At 52.5% G+C, this 22,727-nt stretch overlaps 2 protein-coding genes across 4 annotated transcripts; one reads left to right on the top strand and one right to left on the bottom strand.

Annotated features, from left to right (window-relative positions):
• The first annotated feature begins 514 nt into the window (after positions 1 to 514).
• Positions 515 to 4,129, top strand: FAM98C (family with sequence similarity 98 member C). 2 transcript variants are annotated; one of them, XM_032323394.1, is made up of 8 exons: positions 515 to 1,527; positions 1,651 to 1,799; positions 1,879 to 2,013; positions 2,453 to 2,658; positions 2,895 to 2,972; positions 3,060 to 3,176; positions 3,516 to 3,683; positions 3,795 to 4,129. In XM_032323394.1, the coding sequence occupies exons 1-8, from the start codon at positions 1,463 to 1,465 to the stop codon at positions 3,936 to 3,938; spliced, it is 1,062 nt and encodes a 353-aa protein (XP_032179285.1). In that variant the 5' UTR covers positions 515 to 1,462; the 3' UTR covers positions 3,939 to 4,129. The 2 variants fall into 2 exon arrangements, with proteins under 2 accessions (XP_032179285.1, XP_032179286.1); XM_032323395.1 differs by lacking the exon at positions 2,453 to 2,658 and having other exon boundaries at positions 527 to 1,527; positions 2,926 to 2,972.
• Positions 4,104 to 17,842, bottom strand: RASGRP4 (RAS guanyl releasing protein 4). Of its 2 annotated transcripts, XM_032323381.1 has the most exons (18): positions 17,689 to 17,842; positions 16,998 to 17,145; positions 14,646 to 14,830; positions 14,114 to 14,219; positions 13,923 to 13,985; positions 13,178 to 13,309; positions 12,918 to 13,071; positions 11,520 to 11,693; positions 10,111 to 10,227; positions 9,002 to 9,277; positions 7,882 to 7,962; positions 7,698 to 7,802; positions 7,450 to 7,568; positions 7,199 to 7,343; positions 6,366 to 6,402; positions 6,127 to 6,261; positions 5,901 to 6,007; positions 4,104 to 5,412 (listed from the first exon to the last, which is right to left on the bottom strand). In XM_032323381.1, exons 3-18 carry the CDS (start codon positions 14,725 to 14,727, stop codon positions 5,356 to 5,358), a joined length of 1,890 nt encoding a protein of 629 aa, XP_032179272.1. In that variant the 5' UTR covers positions 14,728 to 14,830; positions 16,998 to 17,145; positions 17,689 to 17,842; the 3' UTR covers positions 4,104 to 5,355. The 2 variants fall into 2 exon arrangements, with proteins under 2 accessions (XP_032179272.1, XP_032179271.1); XM_032323380.1 differs by lacking the exon at positions 16,998 to 17,145.
• Positions 17,843 to 22,727: the final 4,885 nt, after the last annotated feature.

Genomic DNA, 22,727 nt, shown 5'->3' with positions numbered 1-22,727 from the left:
GGGGACGAATCTGGGAGGAAGGTATTTAGGGGATGAGGGGGGAGAGGAGCCAGCGCACATCTGTGGGTCCTGGAGAGCCATTGCATGGATGTTGCTGGTCACCCTGAGTTAGCTGGAGATACGGCAAGGCTCTAAGCATGGGAGGGCTGTGACCTGACTCAGGTGTTTACATACTACCTCTGATTGCCCATGGGGAACAGAGAGTAGGGGGTGGGTGGCTGGGGAGGGAGCAGGGGGGAAGACTGCTGTGGTCAGGGTACAGGAGATCAAGGTGAGAACAGTGGGGGCAGGGAGAAGTGGGCAAGGTAATGAATCCATTTTGAAGGTAGAATCCGCAAATGTAGATAAAGAGTTTGCAAAGAAGAAAAGAATCAAGGCTGCGATTCCAAGGTTTTGACTTGAGCAATTTTTAATGTTTTATTAAGGTCAACAAAGGTACGAGTACCCAGCCTTGGGGTAGGTAGCACTATAGATAATTATAATTTTAACAACAGCAACCAAAACAGTAATAGTACTAACAGTACTAGGTTAAGTGATTAAAAGCATGGACTTTGGAGTCAGATGTGAATTTGAGTCCTAGCACCACCACACATTCACTCTGATTTAGCCTGTCTGAACCTCCGTTTCTCCTCCCTAAAACGGATCTAAGATACTTAGCCTAGTAGCACACACAAAATGTTCAACATATGGTTTAACTGAGTACCCCTGTATGTCTTCTAAACACTTACATACAGGACTCTCATCCTCATAACTCTTAAAAGGTAAGTTTTATTTCCATTCTACAGATGGGAAGCAATTTGGCGGGGACACAGAGGTGGGGAGTGGTGGAATGAAGCCCTAACCTTGTGTGCCTGACTCCCAGGGAGCATTCTTTTAATCACAACAGTATATTGCACCTGTTCCCTCTCCAAGACCTAGGGAGAAAGAGGGGTGAAGGCTCCACTGATGCATTGTGATCGATGAGGAGGGCGGGTGTGTGTGAGAGGGCGAGCTGGGCTTCCTGAGTCCCTGACGTAATTCCAACCCTACGCTGGAAAGGAGGAAATAAGTTTCTGCATTCGGAGCGGAGCTCGGAGAACAACACTAGAATCTGCCTAGCAGAGGGCATTTGAGCGAGACTGAGAAAAAAAAAAAAAAAAAAAAAAAGCCGTTTCTAAGTCGCTGCAATAGCGACACCCGCTGGCCTGTCGCGACAGCTGGGAGCCTGAATGCACGCGCGGATTTACAGACCCGGGGCTTTTCCACGGTCTAGACGCGGTTACCGGAACCGCGGCGCTGTAGCTCCCCGCGCGGGCTGACATGGGGGCGGGCTCTGCGGCCACCTGCACCAATCGAAACGCCGAAGGCCCTTAGGGGCTGATTGGTCGGAGCCTGCAGGGAGCCGACGGCGCACGCCCCTCCTGGGGCGGGGCCTCCCGCCGGCCGGCAGGGGGCGCGCATCTGGCGAGGAGGCGACGCTTTCATGGAGGGGGCGGAGGCGGAAGCGCGGGAGGGGGCCTCGGTGGCCCGGGACCTGCTGGCCTTGGGGTAAGGGGAACGGGGTGTGGCTAGGGGGGGAGGTGGAGGCGGGGATACGGGAAAGGACAGGTTTGCCCTCAGAAATTGCTCTTGGCCTTCGCAACCCCCTCCTGCTGCCTTGCCCTGCCACAGGTATGAGGGCTTCTCGGGGGCGCCGTCGCTGGGCCCCTCGTGTCCAGACTTCAGGGCGCTGTGCGCGCGGCTGGCGGCGGAGCTGGCGTCTCTGGGCGCCCTGGAGCGGGAGCGAGGACAGAGCGCGGAGGCGCTGAGGGCCGGCGACGGTACGTGTGGAGCGGGCGGCCCTGAGGGGTGGGGTTGCGGGGGTCGCCGCAGCGACCTGACTTCTCCGGCCTCCTGCAGGCCCCGACGCGGAGGAGGAATTCCTGCGACAGTTGGCCGGCCTGCTGCAGGAGTTGCACTGCCCGGACCGCGCGCTCTGCGGCGGAGAGGGCGCGGCGGCGCTGAGGGATCCCGGCGCGTGCCTGCGCCTGCTGCGTGAGCCTGGGATGCGGAAGTGGGCGAGGCTACTTGGCTCTCTTGCCTCCGGAGGGGCGGGCTCAGCACAGCCGAGCGGAGCCAGGGTTCGCCCCCTCCAGGGGGGCGTGGTTAGAATTGAGGCGGGCGAGAGGGTTCGAGGTGGGTGGGGTTCGAATTTTGGCCTGAGTGTCTCGGAGTTCTAGTGGGTTGGATTTGATGTAGCCGGCCAGGTGGTCCTGATGTGGGCGGGGTTCGAAGTCCGAGCGGGGGACTGGAGCTCCGAATGGGGGACTGGGGCTCCGAGTGGGTGGAGCTCATCCTGGAGGAGCCAGGGTTCTAGGTGGACGGAACTAGAAGGCCTGAGGATTGGAAGCCTGGAGGTTTTGAACCAGGTGGAGCTTTTTGACCCGGGTCGGTGGGACGGCAGCTCTCCTTGATTGCAACACTTCCCTTTTAGGCTTTCTCTGCTCGGAGCTGCAGGCTGCCCGCCTCCTCTGTCTGTATCGCCGGCTGGATCCCAGCCCCGCACCGCCCTGTGGGGAGGGGGCAGAGGAGGGAGCTGGCATGGTTCAGGAACTGGTCCTTACCCTCCGAGCTTTAGGGCTGCCCAGGCCGAAGCCTGGGACCGCCGCCAGCCGGCTGCTGTGGGAGTTACATGACAAGGTAGAGAGCTGGAAGTCCCTTCCGTACTGGGGCCACCCCACTTTCGTTGTAGGGGTAGAGTCCTTCTCCAAAAGCGGTTCTGGCTGGAGTGCCCCAGCCACCGGGATGTTTTTCTAGAGCTGTGACCACCATTATTGATTCCAAGGCCTGGGTCCTGAGGGCCATGGGGAACTGGAATCCACGGAGAGTACATCTGGTTTCTGCCTGGTCAACCTCAGACTCCCTTCTCCCGTCAGATCTCTGAGCTGCTGCCTTCCCTGCCTCCAGGGTTCCTGCAGCCCCTCCTTAGCTTCCCCCTGGACGCACCCAGATGGGTAAGACTGTGTATGACTGTATGCCAACAGCATCCTTCTCTGGAGATGGGAGTGAGACCCATCTCATGACTGAGACCTTTTCCCCAGGAGGCACTGGAGTCTCTGTGCCAAAGGCTGGGAGACCAGTACTGCTGCCGCCGCTGCCTGCTCCTGAAACGCCTGGACCTCACAACATCGTCTTTCCACTGGAGTGATCGGGCAGAGGTGTGGGAAAAGGACTTGGACAGGAACAGGAAGCCCAATTGTGGGGGCTACCACTACAGGAAGGAAGAACGGGGGCCAGGAATATGATCTTATAGCAATTTCTTAGAATCTGGTAAGGTTTGGGGCTCTAGAATTTCAGGGCCTCCAGGAAATTCTAGAATTTAGAGGCCCAGGGCATTCTAGAATGCCCAGCTCCGAGTTGGGAGTGTCTTCAGAGGTATACTTCGTATTTAGGAATGTGGGAGGTGAGGCCCTAAGCAGAGAGAGAGAGATGCTTGCAAGGGGACAGACCCCACCTGGGGAGGGCTCTTGGCCACCATCTCCATACCCCCTCCCCAGGCCCAAGGAGAAGCCATGAAGGCAGTGCTGATCCCAATTCGAGAGGCTCTGACCCCAGAATCAGATGTCTCCATCGCACACGTCCTGGCTGCCCGAGCAGACCTGTCTCGTCTTGTCCCAGCCACCAGCAAGGCTGCCCGCCAAGGGACCTGCTGTGCCATCAACAAGGTGGGTGCCTAGGAGTGGGGAAGGGCCCCCACATCCTTGGCCTTCAAACTTGGCTCTCTGGTCCCCTTGTTCATTTTTCTTCCCTGAAACTCAAGTCTCATCAACTCTCAGGTGCTTATGGGCAACGTGCCAGACCGGGGGGGCCGTCCAAATGAGCTGGAGGCTCCCATGCCCAGCTGGCAGAGCAGAAGAGAGGACGGAGGTGGGCGAAAGGCAGGCCACCAGAACTGGGGTCGCAAGAAGAAGAAGAAATAAAGGGGGACTGGTGGTTGGATGGGGGGATCCTTTGTGACATGCCATTGGTAATCCTTGGGAGTCACTTTGAGTTTTTCTTGGCATCTGACTCCCAGGCCCCACATCTCCTGCTCCTAAGGTCCCACATGTCCTCCCCACATCCCCCACCCCACAACACGGACCGTGTTCTCTGGAAAATAAATTTGATGACAGCTGTAGGACCTATCTATTGGGGGGTGCAGGTCTGGGGTGCTCCGGTTTGGGGAGGGGTAGGGATGTGTTTGTCCCCTGGGTCTCAACAGGCCCCTATTGCTCTGACCCTCGCAGTCCTCTGCTCTTTAGCAACACGTCTTTCCCTTCCTGTGGGTGCGGGGAAGGAGACATTTAGGCATTGAACAAAGACTTCTCAGGTGCCTGCCATGTGCCATGCCCTGTTCTCAACACTAGGGGTACATCAGTGAAAAAATACAGATTATAAAACCCCTGCTCTTCTGGAGTTGACAATTTCTGGTGAAGAGGAGCAGACATTCAACAAGATAAATAGATAAGAAGAATAGTTTGTTAGATGGTTAAGGACTTTGGAGAAAAGGCAAGAGCAGGACTGCAGGGTGGATTGCAACTTTGAGTATGGTCAGAAGGGCCTCTCTCAGAAGGCGACATTAGACCTAAGTCCCAAAGAGGGGCCTCTGGAAGAGCATTCTAGGCAGAGAGAACTGCCAGTGCAAAGGCCCTGAGGTAGTATTTTCAGCATGTTCAGGGACCACAGAGGCCAGTGTAGCTGAAGCAGGATGAGTAAGGGGGTGAGTGGTGATAGGTGAGGTCCGAGAGGTGACGGAACAGATTCTGGGAGGTGGGTCACAGTGAGGGCTCTGGCTTTTTCCCTGAGTGAGAGGGATATATGGAAGGGCTCTGAGCAGAGGAGGGACTCAGGTATTCACAGGCTCCCTGTTCCACCTCTACTCTAGCCTTCTCTCCTGTCTCTGGAACCCCAGAGGTAGGAATATAAGTGCCCGGCCTGACCCATGCTGACTGTCAGTGTAGCATACTGGTGAGGAGCTTTCTTCTCTGAGGACTTGAGTCCTGCCTGCAACACTTAGGGGCTCTGCCACCTTGGAGAGCAGCTTAACCTCCCTGGGCCTCAGCTTCCTCATCTGTAAAATGGAGATATAAGGAGGTGGTGGGGTAATACCTAAGTCTACACGTATCCAACACGAGACCATACAGATAGGAAGTGCGGGGAAATGGGAGTATAGGTTGTGGCCACTCTGAGGCAAAGGAAGAAAATCACTTTCCCGAGGAAGAGATGATGATGAACTCTTTACCGAAGGCTGTGTGGCTGGGAAAGCGGCGGTGCCTTTGGGGGTCCTGCCAGAGGCCAAATAACAGGACTTGGGACTGACTCTGGGGAAAGGTGAGACACAGCAGACCTAAGCGGGGGCTAGGAATTCAGCTTGGAGGGCTGGGAAGGCGGCGAGGCAGTCGTTGGGAGGGGCACCTGGAAGGAGGAAGACACTGGGTCACGGGGCGGTGTGGGGGGGTGGCGTCTAGGAGTCGGGGCACTGCCAGGGGCAGGCAGAGCTTCTCCCTGACTTTGTTTAGGGGATGAATGAAAACTCCTCCGGATGTTCTGGTTTTTGAACTCAATCCGAAGGTCTCTACCTTCACAGAGTAAGATTTCCTCCACTGACACCAGTTACAATTCCTGGTGTGTTTGGCCTCTTTCTTGCCTTTTTCTTTTTCCGTTTTTCTCCTTAAAATCCTTTTTCTGTTCTACTACTGGCTACCTGCTACTCCAACATACTGAAAATTTTATTTTTCAATCAACATTAGAAATGAACCACGATCTGTACCCTCCTGCCCATGCAATTCAGGACTCTTGCATCTCTTTACTTTCCTATGCTTCCCCAAATCAGCTTGGATTTCCCCCCAGGCAAATGGCTCTCCCCTGTATCCAGATGACTGTGCGGGGCAGTTCCTCCTTACCGTCTCTGCTTCCAGGTGCGGGGGCTCTGTCTGGGTCCACGCATGGCAAAGGTGGCACCCTGTCTCGGGTTCCAGTGATAGTGTGTAGGAGAGACTGTCTTCTGAGCCTGTTTGTAGGGTGATAGATGAGAGGGATGTGGGTATGATGGGAAAGGCCTCATGACCTTGGACTTACAGCCCCATCCATTATGCCCCCTTCCCAGGGCAGCCATACCCTGGGTCTTACCGCAGCTGGTATGGGGAGCCGGTGTGGGTGGGATGGGGGCTCCAGGGGGGCTCACATCGCCCTTGGCCACTGGCCTCTTCTTACACTCCACCTTCACGCGGTCCCTGCAGTGTTTGTGGCAACACAGCCCGCAGTCTGGGGGAAGGTCAGCAGTTAGCGGGCAGAGGCCCAGCCTGGGCACCCCCTTCATCTGGCCTGTAGGTGCTGGCCTTCCTTCCCACCACTGAGGCCTCACTCACCCCGACAGCGGTAGCCTTGCTTGGTGACGCCCCAGAGCTGGGAAGAGAAAGCAGAATTGGTGACACAGGCTGTGGGGGAAAGAGGGTTGTGGATGGGGCTGGGGTTGGTCTCTGGGAGTGTGGAGACCATCTGGGAAATTCTCAAGGTTGGAGGCTTAAGTGGGGACTAAAGGAATTTGGGGTTATTGTAAGTTTGGGGAGTCACCTGGGATATTAGATAAAATCTGGAATTAATGAACCATGAGTTCTATGGGCAGGGGTGGTGTCTGTTGTGTCTTCTGCTGTGTGCCCCCCTCCACAGCCCTCAAGTCTAGAGCAATCTGGCACGCAGGAGGTATTGCGTGAATAGGAAGTGAATGAAAACGTGGGTTTGGGAAGTAATCCAAGGTTTGTGAATTAGTGTTAGTTTGGAGATTGAGAGATCGGTCTGTTATCCAGAGTTTGAGGAGGCCTTGAATTTGAAAATTATCCAGGGTTTGAATTCTCTGGAGTCTAAAGACTTGGAAAGGGATTCTGCTTGGAGATGATCCACCCAGGTCTGTGGATTATCTAGGGTTTGGGATATTCTAGTTTGGCAGCCATCTAAGATGGAGATCATCTGGGATTTCGGCATTATCTAGACTCTGGGCATATTCAGTGTTTAGGGTTTATATGAGATGTGGGGATTATTTGAGACTGGGGAATTTTCTGGAATTTGGTGACCATCTGGGGCTTGGGGCCTGGGAGCCCTCTAGGGCAGGGCTGGCTTTTGGAACCTGGGCTGTGAGGAGTCAGGACCTGGGACTCTCTGGGCAAGATGGGCCGCAAGGCCAATAGAGGGGCAGGGTACTCACAAAGCCATTGCAGCTGTCACAGAAGGTGGGCTTGCGGAAGGTGACCTCCTGGAAGGTGTGCAGGAAGGCCAGGCCCAGCTTGGCGCAGATGGCACTGGCCCGGAGCAGGTAGCCTGTCAGCTCTTCTCGGCTGTAGGAGCCATTCCTAAGGGCAGAGATTGTACCTCAGCGTGACTCGCCCCTTTTTCACAGGAGTCCCGGCAGCCCCAGCGTCCTCATCTTTGGGGGACCTAGAAGTCAGGAGTACTTACCCCTGGCGGGGGGGTGGGTGAAGCCCATGGCAGGCGAAGGGGAAGTTGCCTGAAAGTCGCTCAAAGTCCTCCTGAGAGATAGTTCCTCGGCCTTCAGGGTCGTAATTCTTGAACACAGACTTCAGAGGAGTATGGAAAAGAGTAAGGCCAAACCGTGATCCTCCTGGTCTTGGATCTCTTCTGGGTCAGGACTGTACAGATGCCTTCCTTCCTGGCCCCCAGTGGCCAGGCCACAGTCCCCTTCTTACCTCCACCAGCTGCTCTACGTGCCGACCCAGGGTGGCCCTGTCGGGCTTAGGTGTCACTCCAGGGGCCCACTCCACCACCAGGGGCGCTTTGAAGGGGGAGGGTGGCTGGGGCAAGGACAGAGGGGAACAGTTAGTCAGTGTGTGGGCTTGGGCTGGTGGGCAGGGGGCAGGGGTCAGTTCTTACCAGACTCCTGGGACAGCGGGGCTCCCGGGCATAAGAAAGCTCATAGATCTCATCCTCTGTGTAGAAGAGATCCAGGGAAAGCTGTGGGGTGGGAGTGGGGGAAGGGCATTACCGAGCCTTGTCTCCATCCTCCTACCAACGGCCTGTGCCTTGCCTGGATCCCCATTTGCATCCTCTTCCCAAAGCCCCTCTTTTCTGGGGACTCCTAGGCTCTCCTCTCCCACCGAGGCCCCGGTCCATCTCCATACCCCCTTTTCCTAGGTCTAGAAATGCCATCTTCTCAATGAGGCTTATTTTGGGTCCTGTTTAAACTTGTAAACCCCTATGACTTTCCTTGCTGGTTTCTACTTTAGTTTTCACTATTAACACTTAACCTCTGAAAGACCATATGATTTACTCATTTACTTTGTTTTCTTGGCTGTCTCTCCTACTGGAGAATCAGCCCCACAAGAACAGCAGTTTTTTTCCCCCCCGACGTGCTAAGCAGTGTCTGGCTCACAGCAGGTGCTCGATAAATATTTGGGCTTGATGGCCTTCTAGAATCAGCAGAGCACAGAGCTTTGGGCACCAGTCATCTTAGGGCAAGGCCAGTTTCACAAGCAGGGCCCACATTCAGAAGGGCCCTACTTCACTTAGTGCCCTGCTGTTACCATCTTGAAATTCTGAAGAATTTTGAGTGAGGAGCCCCACATTTCATTTTGCACCAGGCACTGCGAATTATGTAGCTGGTCCTGTCTTGGGGTCTGAAAATCAGTCTTAGACTCCATGGCCTTCAGAATCCCAGTTTCTCTCAATTTCTAGATCCATGGGCAGAGAATACATATATAAAATTATATAAATAGAATGCAGCCAGAACCACACACTCGGCAGTCTGAAGAGGTAGTGTGGTAGTTAACATATGGTAACACACGGGTTCTGAGGCTGACCTGCTTGGGTTCGAATCCAGGTCTTACTGCTGTGGGACAGTAGATCAGTGACTTCACCTTGTGGACCTCAGTTTCCCAATCTGTAGAATGGGCATGACAAGGACGCGGACCCTCCTGCACCCAGGACCCTAAGTCTGCAGAGCCTGCAGGTGCAGTCCCTGGGCCCCCAGCCTGGGTGGGGCAAGGCGGCTCACCGTGAGCAGGTGCAGCAGGTCCTCGCTGGCGCTGCATGGGGGTTGCTGCCTCTGGAGGGCCGCCAGCTCCTGCAGTCGCAGGTAGAGGCTGTTGAGTTTGGGTAGGTGCACGCGTCCGTCAGGCAACCTGTCAGGCTGTGCCTCATGCAGGGACACCAGGTCTTTGAGGTGCACACCCAGGACGGGCAGCCGGAAACCTGTGCAGTCAGCCCAGGCCCGGCGGTATCGCGCGTAGTTGTTGTGCGCAGCAAGAAGCTCAGACAGCTCCAGCAGGGCCTGTGAGGGAGGGCATATTGTGGGGGGCAGGTGTTGTGAGAGAGGCCATTTCTGCTCCCTTCACTCCCTGGAGGGGAGTGTCCTGGCAGCCTCCCATTTGGGTTCTGCACTCTCAGGGGCCCAGGGGTAATTTGGACATCTACCTCCATGTCCCACATTGGCCTCAGCATCCCCTCCCCCCGAAACTGCTCTTCCTTTTGGGTTCCCATCTCAGAAAAGCTCCATATCCTCCATTCCCCAGGCTAGAGTGATTCCCCCCCCCCCCCCGCTCCAAACTGAAATCTATCATCATTACTTTTCCCAAAACTGAAATGAGTCATCATTACTGAACCTTTCCTAGCTCCCCGTTGCCCTCTGGATAAAGCCCAGACACCTTAGTTCAGCTTACAGATTTCAACAGGATCTTCCACTGGGCATCTCCAGCCTAATCTCCTGCCAGGTCCTGACCTCCACACTAGACTCTCCCCATACACTTCCCGGGACATGCCTAACCTGTGCTCCTCCCATGGGTGGCCTAAATTTGGTATCCTTAGGGGCATCATTTCAGTCCCCACCTGGGACTCCTAAGTTCTTTGCTACCATCTCTCTCATCTGAGTCCCTCCAGTCCTGCTTAGGACTGGAAACAGTGGAGAGGGGTCAGCGTGAGGTGTGCATGCTTGAAGAGGGAGGAAGAAAGACAGAGGAGGACAGTCTGGGATTCTGTCCCATTTGGAGGGGCAAGATCTCCAGGTGGCTCCAGGGCCCCTGGCTAGGGTTGGAAGGGATGGGGGAAGAGTGTGGAGCTTCAGGATAATTGACCGCTGGAACTTTGGGGAGAATAGAGGGGGTTCACCTTGGTGCTGTCAGGGCTCAGGTGCGCATGGGAGTCCTTGAGTCTGGAGATGGCACTGTGACACAGGCCCCCCGTAACGGCCATCAGTGTGTTGAAATTCTGCAGCTGGTGGAGCCTCTAGGAAGGGAGGGTGATGCAGAGATGGTGGGTATCACATGGGGGAGAGGCAAAATGGGGGTTCCCATGACGGCATTCCAGTTGAATTGGGGTGTCAGGCATGTGTGGGTATGGGCCACTGTAAGCATCAGGTGGGAGGTGGCAGGAAGTGGAGTGGTTGGAGGTGGGAGTGTCAGGAAGGAATGGGCTGCAAGCAGCTGTACAGGCATTATGTGGGGGGTCAGGTGGGTGACTGACATGGGGTCAGAAAGAACTGGGGCTAGGAGTCAGGCAAGTGTGAGGAGTTAGATAGGTTTGAGGATTAGACAAGTGTGGGGGATTCAGACAGATGTCAGGTGACAGGCGCTTGGGGGTCAGACTGCTCTGAGAGTCAGACAGCTGAAGGGAGATGACCTGGGTTCTGGGCCAGAGTTAGGAGCCCGGCAGAGGTGAATGGGGCCAGAGTGAAATGGAAGCGCAGGGCAAGAGGGACAAGTGCGGGGTCAGCTGAGCAGCAGGGCCAACTGCCCCATCCTCCCCTTTTCCAAGTTTGCAGGGCAGAGGTCGCTGTGGGGATGGGGTGGAGCCAGAGAGGAATGGAAGACCTCCCGACCGAGGAGACCCCTGGCGGATGCTGGAATCTCCAGGTCCCGTAGACCCCCACAGGCAAGGCAAGGAGATGAGGAAGGGCGTGGCCTGAGAGGAAGTACGCGAGGGGTGTGGCCACGGTGGTGGCAGGAGGCTTCCCTTTTCTCTAGAAAGGAGCGAAGGTATCTATTTAGGGAAGGGGAAGAGAGAGGTTGTGACACAATGAGGCTGAGCCGTAGAGAGACCTGACGTGATGCGGAGGGAGGCATGCAGTCTGTCCCGAAGGGACGGCTGGGACCTAGAGACGGGGGTGGGGGGGTGACACAAACGTGGGGGCCTGCCAGAGACGCTTTTGGTGCCCTGTGGACAGAACATTTGGGCATAAGGCTTGGGGGACGGGCCAAGAGAAGACATAATCGACAGCTACGTCAAGGACCAAATGGGGCCAGGGCGGGTTTGACGTGGTAATATCAAGGTCAAGGAAGAAGTGCAGTCACAGTCCCGGGTTAGAACCTCCGGACGAGGACCTCAGGGCGGAGTCGGGGTGGGCGTGAGGCGAAGGGGGCGGGGCCAGAGCCAGGGTGTGGATAACCTCATTCCTGGGCTGGTCAGCGGCGGTGAGGGCCTGGCAGTTGGACTGCGAGGCGTGTGGGGGTGGGGGTGGGGGTCAGATATCTGCGCCCGGCCGTTCTTTCAGCCCCTCAGCCCCTCCGGGCGGGCCTCACCTGTGCCACCTGGATGAACTTGTCCAGCACCTGCGCGCGTTGTGCGGGCCCAGGACGGCTCAGCACCATGACCTGCACCCAGCGGGACACGCTGTTGCTGAGCCCTACGGATCCCTCCAGGGACGGGCAGCCCCGCACGGAGCCCTGCAAAACGTAGCCCCGCAGGTCCTGGGGCTGGGGGTGAGGTGGGCGTCAGGGTGGGCAGTGGCGCCTCGGCCTTGTCCTCACACGCCCATCCCCCTAGCAGTTAGGACCTCTGGGGCCCTAGTCTGGCTGTCACATGTCCTTGACATCACCGTGCCCCGTCCCGCTGACGAGAAATGTTTAAATAAAGTCAACACCGTTCTGAGCCCTCTGTCCTATCAACTAATTCAATCTTCACATCAACTCTACCGAGTGAATACCCTACTGTATTATTCGCGTTTTAGAGATGAAGCCGGTTGAGCCACAGAGAGGATAATTTGCCCAGGGTCACACAGGTGTGAACCCAGTCTGTTGCTCCTAACTGTATACCTGACTGGTATTCAGTGAGCAAAGGGAAGGATGGCAAAGAAGGCATGAAAGCAATTTCTATTTGTCCTGCTCAAGGGGTCGGTGTTCCATACCTATGCGTCCCACACTCTGTGTGCAGTGTGTGATGGATCAGGAAATTTCCATGTTAAGAAACCCGATCACCACCTTCCCTTGAAGTGGTGATGACAATAGCTAATACTTATAGATAGGTTGAAGCATACGAAATTGTCATTTGGGTGGGTAAAATATGGCAAAACATGGCAATTATAGATCGTTCTACCAGGTAGCATTCACTCTGGACAAAAGACTGATCCTATGAGGCAGGAAGTGTTAAATTGCCCTTTTTACAGATAATGGAACTGAGGCACAATGAACTTAAATGCTTCTTGAATAAATGAATAATTAATGAAATATTTTGAGCACTTACTGTGTGCCAGGCACTGTGACAGGTATTTTTTTTTTTAAAGTCGGCTCCACACTCAATGTGGGACTTGAACTCATGACCCTGATATCAAGACCTGAGATCAAGAGTCAGTCAGATGACTGAGCCACGCAGGCACTTCCTGACAAGCATTTTTAAATGGACATATTAATTTAATTCTCCCAACCATCTAATGAAGTCTTATGATCTCCATTTTATAAATGAGAAGTCTAAGTCCCAGAGAGGTTGAGAAACTAAATCAAAGTTACACAGTTAAGGAAGGGCTGATGGATTTGAACCCAGGAGTTCTGTCCTCAGCCAGCTTAACTTATTTTTCCTAACCTTCTAGCCCCCATGTTTGAGAGTCTGAGATCTCTGCCTAATGCCCATGTAGGGGTCCTCTGAGTCTCCCTGGGCTCCACCCCACTCCCTGTCACCCCCAGGTGGGGGAAGGGACTCCTCACCGTGATTGCCTGGAAGGACCGGAATTCCAGGTAAGTGAGATGCTGAGCCAGCTCCCCCGTCTCCAGGTGGTCGAAAAGCAAGGACACTTTGCGCTTTTTGCCTAGGCCTGGGCTGCTCATGGGGTGCGGGGGGCCAGGGCCACCGGGGCTCAGGCTGGGAGCAAAGAGGGACAGGGTATCGGGCAGGGTATTGTACAGGGTGGAGGATGTGGGGGTGAGGAGGGAGACGACAGAATGGGGGTGGAGAGTGACTGACTCACAGGTTGGAGGAGTCTCCCAGGCTCCTCTGGGCAGAGTTGCCCTCCTGCTCCACAGTGGCCCAGAAGCGACCTATCACCTCTTCTAACTGAGGCTCCTGGTGTACAGTCTCAGGGTGTTGGGTCAGCCAGTATCTGAGAGTGGTTTAGAGGTGGTGAGATGAGGCTGGGAATGGGGAAGTTCTCTGAAAGGGGTCTCTTGGGCTGAGGAGTCTCTGGGTACTGGACTGGGGGTTTCTGGAAGGTTAGGGTTTGGAGAGGCACCACACGGGGCTGTCTCTAGGGCTGGGGGCCTCTAACTGCAGGCTGGGGACTCAATGGGAGAAAAACTGGGGGGACCTCTTGGAGGTGGGATTGCTAGGAAGCAGGATAGTGGGAGGTGGGTCTCCAGAACTAAACTGGGGCTTCTGAGGGGTGAGATGTCTGGGGAACAAGGTAAGAATGGTCTTAAAAGTTAGGCCAGGACATATGGGAGGTTGGGGGATTAGAGCTGGAGGTCTCTGGGCATCAGTTATGAGAGGGTCTCTAGGATCTGGTCATGGATCTCTAAGAGGTAAGGGCTCTAAGGAGCAGAACAGGGAGGGTCCTGGGAACCAAACAAGGCCTATCTCAGAAGTGGTATTTGGGGGAGCAGGGCCAGTAGGTCTGTGAGGAATCAGTCTGGGGAATCTCTGGGAGGTGTTTTTTGGGGTAGGGAACAAGATAGGGGCCTTGAGTCATGGGAGTAGAGGTCTGGGCCCAGCCCTACCTGAGCAGGTGACAGATCTGGAGCCGCCTCTGTTCCTGTGTGTTCCCTGTGGCCTCCTGGTACTTGAGTTCCGGTCAAGGCTCTGATATGCAGCATCCCAAGCCTGCCTGTTCATCCTGTCCCCATCTCCCCCGACTCTCGGGTCTCTGCCCTCTACCCTCCATGCCCTGCTCATGGCCTTGGGAGGATATAAGGTCAGCAGACGGGCAGCGAGGTGGGTAGAAGGCAGCACCCAGCTGTGCATAGCCAGTACCATGTTGAGAACGTGGTCTCCACGGCGCAGGTTGCCTGTTGAGTCTACGGGCGGGAGAAGGGGACTCTGTGTCGGAATGGGTCCTGGGCAAGAGACTGCATGGTCTCCAGAGCCCCTGGGATTGACTTGTTCGAACTCCAGCTCTCCCTTTTTCTCCCCGCATGAATTAGGGCAGGCAGCTTGGCCTCCTGAGGGTGTCTCGGTTTGCTTGTCTGTACTGGGCAGAGACAAGCATAGCACCTGGCAAGTCATGGTGTAGATGGAAATAGCATCAGACCTCCTCCCCCTCCGCATCTCAGGAAAAAGAAATGTGTGTGTTTCTCTCGTCCTGAATGTTGTGGTTGAGATTCATTCCACACACCCTTGCTACCACTTTATACCTCCCCCCCACCCAAAACTGAGGCCTAGAAAGAGGTGGATGCTTTGCCACCTTAGGACTGGGGCGGCTGGCCAGGGAAGGGGATACTCACCGAAGGACTGAATGCATTTCTCCAGCATCTCATCTTCGCTGCAGCCGCCCTCATTCAGCATGCCCAGAGCCATGGAAGCCATGACCTTGCTGATTTCCCGTGGGCTGGGGCAAGTCTTGTGGCGCCGGGCCTGTCGGGGCCGGCCCTGCCCCCCTGTCTTTCCTGGGCATTCCTGGTGGGATTTCCTGTGGGCACAGCCCCCGGGGAATCATGGGAACCCTGTCCTTCGGGCAGACCCCAAAATTCTTCTTGACCCCAAAACCCCAAGACATCATGGGAGAAAACCCCTGGAGTATTCCAGATCATGGGAGCCTTCTCCTACCAGCAAACTCAAAGGGTTACTCCTGCCCCCTTTAGGTAATCAGGGGAAAAGACTCTCAAGACCATCCTGAACCCCAAGGAAATCATGGAAAAGACGACCCCCAGGATTAGTAAGGACCTTCCAGAGAATTGTAAGAACTCCTTCCTCCAGGCATTGCCCCCAAATTCCTCTTGACTGTAATTTCAAGGCCTTAAGGAGACACTTCCTGTTGACAGAATCCTGGAATGTATCTTGACCTCCCAGGGAATCATGGGACACCAGCATCCCACCCCTCCTACCCACACTCCCCCAATCATTCCTTCCTGTCCTTGCCAGGTTCTGCCTTCAGGGAGACTCCTCAGAATTCCCCTTTGCTCTCCAGTGGTGGTCCCTCCTTCCCCCAGGCTTCATGAAAGCAGTCTGTCCCTTCTCCCCAAGTTGGACCGCCTCCTAAGGTGATAGACCCCCTCCCCTAAGCCAGTACTTTGGCAGGACCTGAGTCTTAGCCACCAGCCTGCGTCCCTAGGTTTGGAGAGAAGACATGGGTGCAAAGTGGCCTCACCAGGGCTCTTCAGAGCTGGGCAGGGTCCCTGGGGTGAGGCAGCTTCAAGGAAAGTTTAAAAATAACCCTCGCTCTGCCATGTGCCTCCCTGAGGCTTGTGTTCCAGTTGGGGAAAGAGGGTAATGGAGAGACAGGGATAGTAGAGGAAGGAGGGAGCAGAATCCAGGCTGAATGGGCTTGGCTTCCACAAGGGTTAGAGAGAGTGGGATTAGAGGAATTTATGTTGGCTGTGTGACTTTGTGCTAGTCACTTAATGTCTCTGAGCTTCAGTTTCTGTCATCCTTAGACTTTCCCCAGGAATTTATTATGAACATCCAATGCTTTGCTTTTCAAAAGTGCTAAATAAGGGATTTAGTTTGGGGAACCTGGGTGGCTCAGTCGGTTGTGTCTGCTTTGGGCTCAGGTCATGATCTCAGAATTCTGGGATCAAGGCCCGCATGGAGCCCCGCCTGAAGCCTGCTCAGTGGGAAGTCCATTTTTCCTTCTCCCTCTGCCCCTTCCTCCACTCGTGCAGGTGCTCTCTCTTTCTGTCTCAAACAGACAAACAAACAAATAAATAATATCTTAAAAAAAAATAAGGGACTTAGTTTGCTGAAGCTGTTAAGTGGCCAGAGATGGGGAAGTCGAACTTGAGATACAGAGAAAGAGAGTGATGGGGCAAACTAGAAGCCAGGCCTAGGGTACAGAGTGAAAGCAGAAGTGAGGTGACCCTCATCACAAGGGCACTGCCATGTCCCTGGCGCATCCTCAGGGTTCAGAGAATCAGTCCTGAGTGTTCTTGAGCTGGCATTTACTGAGCATTGAATATGTGCTGGGCGGAGGCTTGTGCATTTGTCTAGATCAGTGGTTCTCAAAGCATAGTCCAACTGGTACCACCAGCAACACCTGGAAACACGATAGAAATACAAGTTCTCGGGGCACCTGGGTGGCTCAGCGGGTTAAGTCTCTGCCTTCAGCTCAGGTCATGATCTCAGGGTCCTGGGATTGAGCCCCGCATCGGGCTCTCTGCTCAGCAGGAAGCCTGCTTCCCCCTCTCTCCCTGCCTGCTGCTCTGCCTACTTGTGATCTCTCTCTCTCTCTCTGTCAAATAAATAAACAAAATCTTAAAAAAAAAAAAAAAAAGAAAGAAAGAAATACAAATTCTCAGGTCCCACCAGAGAACTACAGATTCAGAAACTTTAGAGGTGGGCCCAGTGTATGTGTGTGTTTTAAAGACTTTTTATTTTTAAGTAATCTCTGTCCCCATCATGGGGCTTGAACTCACCACCCTGAGATCAAGAGCCATCTGCTTCACCGACTAAGCCAGCCAGGTGCTGCTGACAGTCTGGGTTTTACAAGTCTTCCAGGTGGTTCTGATGCATGCTCAAGCTTGGGAACCACTGTTCCAAACTGTCTCACTGAGGACTTCCCAGACCCCCTGGGGGGGTGGGGGGGTGTTATTCTATTAACAGAGGAAGAAACTGGGGCATGGAACAATTAAGTGACTTACCTAAGGTCACACAGCCAGAAAATGAGGCAGCCAGGTCTCCGCCACTAAACTGCTGGATGTTATGGGGAGGGGACCCCTCTGCCCATCAGAGACATGCCAGAGGAGGCTGGAGGAGTTACTCAGGCTAGGGACCCAGCCACCATCGCCCCTGGGAGGACAGGAAAGCAAGTTTGTCCAGGTCATGGGACGCCCGTTCCAGAAGCTGTGAGGCCCTTACCGGTGGACGATCCGCTCTCCATAGAGCCTAGAGCAGCCAGGAGGGGTTTAAGAAGAAGGAGAGCCGCCTTGCCCTGCGTCATACTCCCCTCCCCTGGGGCAGGGCCCAGCAGGAGCCTGGAGTTTCCAGTTTAGGAGCAGGGGGCAGCAAGGGACACCAGGAAGAGCCCCGGGAGGACAGAGACACCTAATCTAGGGAGCAAGGAGGAGTGGGGGCGGGGCAGAAGGGGATACAGAGCAGCTGAAACTCCAGAGACAGCAAGGACCAGCCTCAGATGCTCAGACACACAGCCCCAGCCCTAGCAGCCCGGGACTCCCTGAAGTACTGTTCACCTGTGTCCCTTGCCCCTGCTCCAGCTCCTGTCCCTAGAGCCCGACCCCCTGCTGGCTGCCTTGGTACTCCCCAGCCTTCCTGTGTAGCCAGAGGCCCAAGGGCTTAGGGTACTCCCGGTCTCCTTGGGGAGGGTCCTCTCACCTCTTGCTGTCTTTCCTGTTCATGTTTCCTGGTGGGGGGAGGGGGTCTTGCAAGAGTCTGGCTCAGTTCTTCCCCCTCCTCAGTGCTCCAGCTTCTTAGCCCCTTGGGAGCTGGGGCCTCCTCAGTGCTTGGGAAGGAAAGAGGAACTGCCCCTCCCCACCCAGCCCCAGGCCAGGGGGAAGGAAGAGGCTGGGGAGAGACCAAAGGTCCCCCCTCCCCCACATGGGGATCCCTTCAGGCTGAGGTTTCCGGTGCTGCCGCCCCCACCCCCAGTGGCCCAGCGGGCTCTCTATCTCCCCCATCTTTCGGTCTCTAGACCCGTGATTCTCTGTTCTGTCGCTGCTGTACTTCAAGGAGAGCAGTTTTTTTTTTTTTAAGTGGCTATTATGACACATTTATGTAAAAATATGTGCTCAGAAAGTCTGCATTTCTGTAAGGATATATTGGTGTATGTAAGACACAAAGGTTTGAATGGAAAGTCACAAGTAATACCTTATATATTTCTTCTTATGTTTCTTTTAATCCTGGTTTCTTTTTAAGAGTACCATTTGTATCCCATAAAACATTTTCACTTTATTACTTTTGTTGTAACAAGCCCTTAAGTAGTGCCTGCTGTATGCCACACAATGTTCTAAGGGCTTTTAAAATATCAGCCCATTTCATCATCACACAATCTTAAAGACTGTTATCTTATTATGAAAAACATTATAGATGGAGTTAAGCCCTCTGGCGGCCCCTTCCCCCTTAGGCAGGGGAGACCAGTATCACGTATTGCTGGGTTTCATCTGTTCCATTGGCTGTACATTTGTTTAGGTACACAAATACATGCTCATAGAAATGCAGGCTTTTCTTTTGAGTATGTGGTTTTTTTGTTTTTGTTTTTGTTTTTTTTGCTTTTGCTTAAATGTGTCATGCTTGTCATTTGTAAACTGATGTACAGGAAAAGTACAAATTCTAAGGGTTTAGGTGTATGAGTTGTGATAAACTGAGCATAACAGTGACAAAATCAAGAAACAGAAACTTTCCATCCCGCCCAGAGTCCCCTGCACAAGCCCCTTCCAGCCCTGCCTCTGGAAAGCTGCCACTAGCCTGAATTCTAGCAGGGTAGTTTTGCCAGGGGTTTGAGTTGTTTCTAAATGGAATAGTTTATTGTGTCTGACTTCTTCCCCTTGATAATTATGTTTTTGTGATTCTTGCATGTTATACTTGGTTATAGTTATTCCTTTTGGTTCCTGCATTGTGTGACTTTTCCACACTTTATTGAGCAATTTTCCCGTCATGGACAGCTCCATTGCTTCCAGTGTGGGGCTGTTGTGAACAAGGCTGCCGTGAACCTTCTAGCACCTGGTCTTTGCTGAATGTTCAAGTGCGCAGTGCTGTAGGTAGATACCCAGGAGCGGAATAAATGGGTCATAGTAATTAATATGCTTCTGCCAAACCTTGGGTGCTAGTTAGTTCAACCAGAGCTCTCCTAGATGGATATTTTTACTCCTTTCTTCTTTTCACTAAAAGAAGTCACCATGGATTATATTTTCCATCCCGGAACATTTAGACAAGCACAGAGCTCATGCCATTTAACTTTTCCGTGACATGACATACTGTATAGTCTCAGGTCCAATCTCTCTTCCTCTCCCTGCCTCTCTACCCGTCCCCTCCCCTCCCCCCCACTCACCAAGTCTCTAGTGGGACGGGCCATGACGTGCTGTCTGTCCGCCTCTCAGTCCATCTCCCCAGCCCCTGCATCTTACCAGGTGATGTAACATGCAGGCTGAGCAGAGCTTGTGGTGTGTCCACACCCCGCCCCCTACCCCCAGGGACCCAGAGAAGCGTCAGGAAGGGAGGTTGGTACAAGCACCCCTCTTGAGGCCTGGAGGGATGGTTGACACCCCCAAGAACACCGCCAACCACAAAGGAAAAGGCTTCTGAAGCAAACCAGAAAAACTTCATAAGGCATTAGCACTTGATAATATCAGAATAAAGATTTCTTTTAATGTGGACACCATGGGACAAGTATCAGATGAGATGACAGAGTGGGAACAGGTATTTTACAAGGTTTAAAATCAATGAGAAATGAATCTTTAGAAGGTGACAGGCACAGCTGCAAATCAACAAGAAAAAGAGACAGCCACTCTGATAGAAAAATGGGCCAAGAGGGTGAGCAAATGACCAGGAAACCCCAGGACTCTGACAGGCACCTGAGAGGATGTTAGAAATTCTTGGTAACTGATCAAGGAAGTGCAAATTAAAACAACAGTGAGTCATCCCATTGGTCTGGCAAAGGTTGGAAGCTGGAAAATGTCAAATGGAGATTGGGGATGTGGGGCCCTGGGAACTCTGATTCCCAAGGACCACTTGGCACAACTTAGTCGAATTCAGTTAGCTCCTGGGTGTGTGTACCAGGACATTTGCTCCCAGTCTCATAAAGGGACACAAACAGATCCTTCTCTGAGCTAGGGGCAGCCTGGGTGCCACCCCAAGAAAAGAGTCACCAGGAAGTCCTGCAAAGCCCCCACAAACCCAGAACAGGTGTCCACAGAGCAACACGGCTAGGTCTTAAAACACATCATGATGACTGACCAAAAAAAAACCCAACGCTATTAATATCTTATGATATAATGTACAATGACACAGAATAATTTTGTTATACATTAAATTCTGAGAAAAATTTAATATTTAGTATGCAAGCATATATAAACATAGTTATATTACACTGTGTGATTATATTAACCTAAATATATAATTATATAATTATGTATTATATATATTTTTGTGTGTGTGTTCTTTTTTTTTTTTTAAAGATTTTATTTATTTATTTGACAGACAGAGATCACAAGTAGGCAGAGAAGCAGGCAGAGAGAGGAGGAAGCAGGCTCCCTGCTGAGCAGAGAGCCCGATGTGGGGCCCAATCCCAGGACCCTGGGATCATGACCTGAGCCGAAGGCAGAGGCTTTAACCCACTGAGTCACCCAGGTGCCCCAATTATGCATTATGCAATTCAAAAATATAGTACAAACTTATGTGTTATATATGATAGTTGCATCAGTATATCTATATTTAAATATATGATATTTAAATATTTAATATTTAAACAAACAATATTTATTTAAATAATCTAATTTATTTAAATGATTTAATTAATTTATTCAAATAATTTAAATAATAAATGATATTTAAATCATATATTTAAATATATGACACATACCAACCTATTATACATATGACATTTTAAAAAAAGAGACTTATTTATTTTATCTTCTTTTTTTTTTTTTTTTTAAAGATTTTATTTATTTATTTGACAGAGAGAGAGAGCAGGAGCACACAAGCAGGGGGAGCCGCCGAGGGAGAAGAAGGCCCCTGGTTGAGCAGGGAGTCTGATGCAGGACCCTGGGATCATGACCTGAGCTGAAGACAGATGCAGGTGACTGAGCCATCCAGGGGCCCCTACTTATTTGTGTTAGAGAGAGAGTGAGCACAGGGAGGGGCAGAAGGAGAGAGAGAAACTTTAGCAGACTCCATGCTGAGTGCGGAGCTGGACACGGGGCTTGATCTTATGACCTGAGCAGAAATCAAGAGCTGGAGGCTTAAGTGACTGTGCAAGTCAGGCGCCCCTATACATTCAACATTTTATGTAGAATTTTATTGAAGTGCAAGATATTGTTTTGTATAACTTAATAGATACCATTACATGTTAATAACTTTAATATTATCAGTAAGTTCCCTGTGTCAATAAGTTACCATATCATAGGCTCTAAAAGGTCTTCTCATGGGATCTTCCCCATGAAACCCCCCTCCACCCCACCCTGCTGCTGCCCCATGTAGGGACTATTCCAAATTAGCCCAACTGACAGGTGAGGAAACTGAGGCCCAGAGGCATGAAGGTATATGAGTGGCAGGAGGCCCAGGTGTGTGTAGTATCCTCCACTGGGCCCCCAAGCCTTACAGGGGCCTCTTTTAGGGGACAAGCTCCCTGAGAGCCAGTGGGATGCTGGGGGGAGCCAGTGCACCTTCAGGCCATGGAGAGTCCTAAGCAAGAAAGTAAGAAGGAGCCGTTCACCCCTCTCGGGTCTCTCCTGTTTACAAAACCCAGGGAGCTCATCTGCATAAAGCAGTGGCCCAGCTAGTGGCCCTCAGTGGCTCAGGCAGCCCCTGGGGAGGAAGAGGGTTAGAACTCTGGTGGTGGTTGGGGGGAGCTGGCCCTCGGGAACTGGGTTTTTGTTATAATTAGATTTTATTATATATCAGGACAATAAAGTAGAATGGGTAAGAACCCTAGCACTGTGTTCAGATCCTTTGCTTAGCCTCTGTGAGACCTGGGCAAGTCACCCCACCTCACTGTTCTCAGCTTTCCTCATTTGTAAAATGGGCACCACAAGGCTATTGACTTCACAAGATTGTGAGAACTGCATCATTCATTCTGGTCCTTAAAATTATACATGGTAAGGATTGTGCATTTTGGTTTCCTCCTCTAATAATGTGAATAATAGCAGGATTGTCCTGACAACTAAATGAGATGCTGTAAAAATATCTTTGTTTGGAGCCTCAAATACAATAGGCACACAAAAGACGTCTGCTATTGGCTATTATTCCTGCCTCAAAAGATTTTATAATGATGAGGATGATGATGATAATAAACACACTTACATAATAACTTTTACCATGCATTGGTACTCTTAAGTGCTGTAAATCAGTTATCTTACTGAATCCTTGCAAAGGCCCTGTGAAGTAGGTATTATTAATAATCTCCTTACCAGTTGGGGAAACTGAGGCACAGAGCAAGGATGTGACTTGTCCAAGCACACATAAGGGCGTGACAAGCCTGGGATTCAGATCCAGACTGTCTGACTCAGAGTCCTTGCTTTTAATCACTAAGTCTGGTGCCAGACCTTGGTGTGCATCCCAGCTCCATTGTATGGGATCAAGCAGAGGCTTCCCAGCTCAGAGTCTCAGTTTGGTCTCTGTGAAATGGGAGAATGGCCTTCCTTACCACGGAGGTGGAGGGGGGCAGCTAACTTCCGGTCTCTCCCCTTCCCAGGACACCA

This window comes from Mustela erminea, chromosome 19 (genome assembly GCF_009829155.1).
Source record: "Mustela erminea isolate mMusErm1 chromosome 19, mMusErm1.Pri, whole genome shotgun sequence".
Lineage (NCBI taxonomy): Eukaryota > Metazoa > Chordata > Mammalia > Carnivora > Mustelidae > Mustela > Mustela erminea.
This window is presented reverse-complemented; position numbering and strand designations above follow the sequence as displayed.

What these genes read in the sequence shown, in the direction of transcription:
- FAM98C (XM_032323394.1), top strand. Translation starts at nt 1,463, where the DNA reads ATGGAGGGGGCGGAGGCGGAAGCGCGGGAGGGGGCCTCGGTGGCCCGG. An exon ending in CGCGTGCCTGCGCCTGCTGC is followed by an intron (nt 2,014 to 2,452) that starts GTGAGCCTGGGA and finishes CTTCCCTTTTAG; the next exon opens with GCTTTCTCTGCTCGGAGCTG. An exon ending in TGTGGGAGTTACATGACAAG is followed by an intron (nt 2,659 to 2,894) that starts GTAGAGAGCTGG and finishes TTCTCCCGTCAG; the next exon opens with ATCTCTGAGCTGCTGCCTTC.
- RASGRP4 (XM_032323380.1), bottom strand. Translation starts at nt 17,711, where the DNA reads ATGAACAGGAAAGACAGCAAGAG. An exon ending in ACCTGCTGCACCTGCTCACG is followed by an intron (nt 7,963 to 9,001) that starts GTGAGCCGCCTT and finishes CCCACCCCACAG; the next exon opens with CTTTCCCTGGATCTCTTCTA. An exon ending in GTGACAGCTGCAATGGCTTT is followed by an intron (nt 6,403 to 7,198) that starts GTGAGTACCCTG and finishes TTCTCTTCCCAG; the next exon opens with CTCTGGGGCGTCACCAAGCA.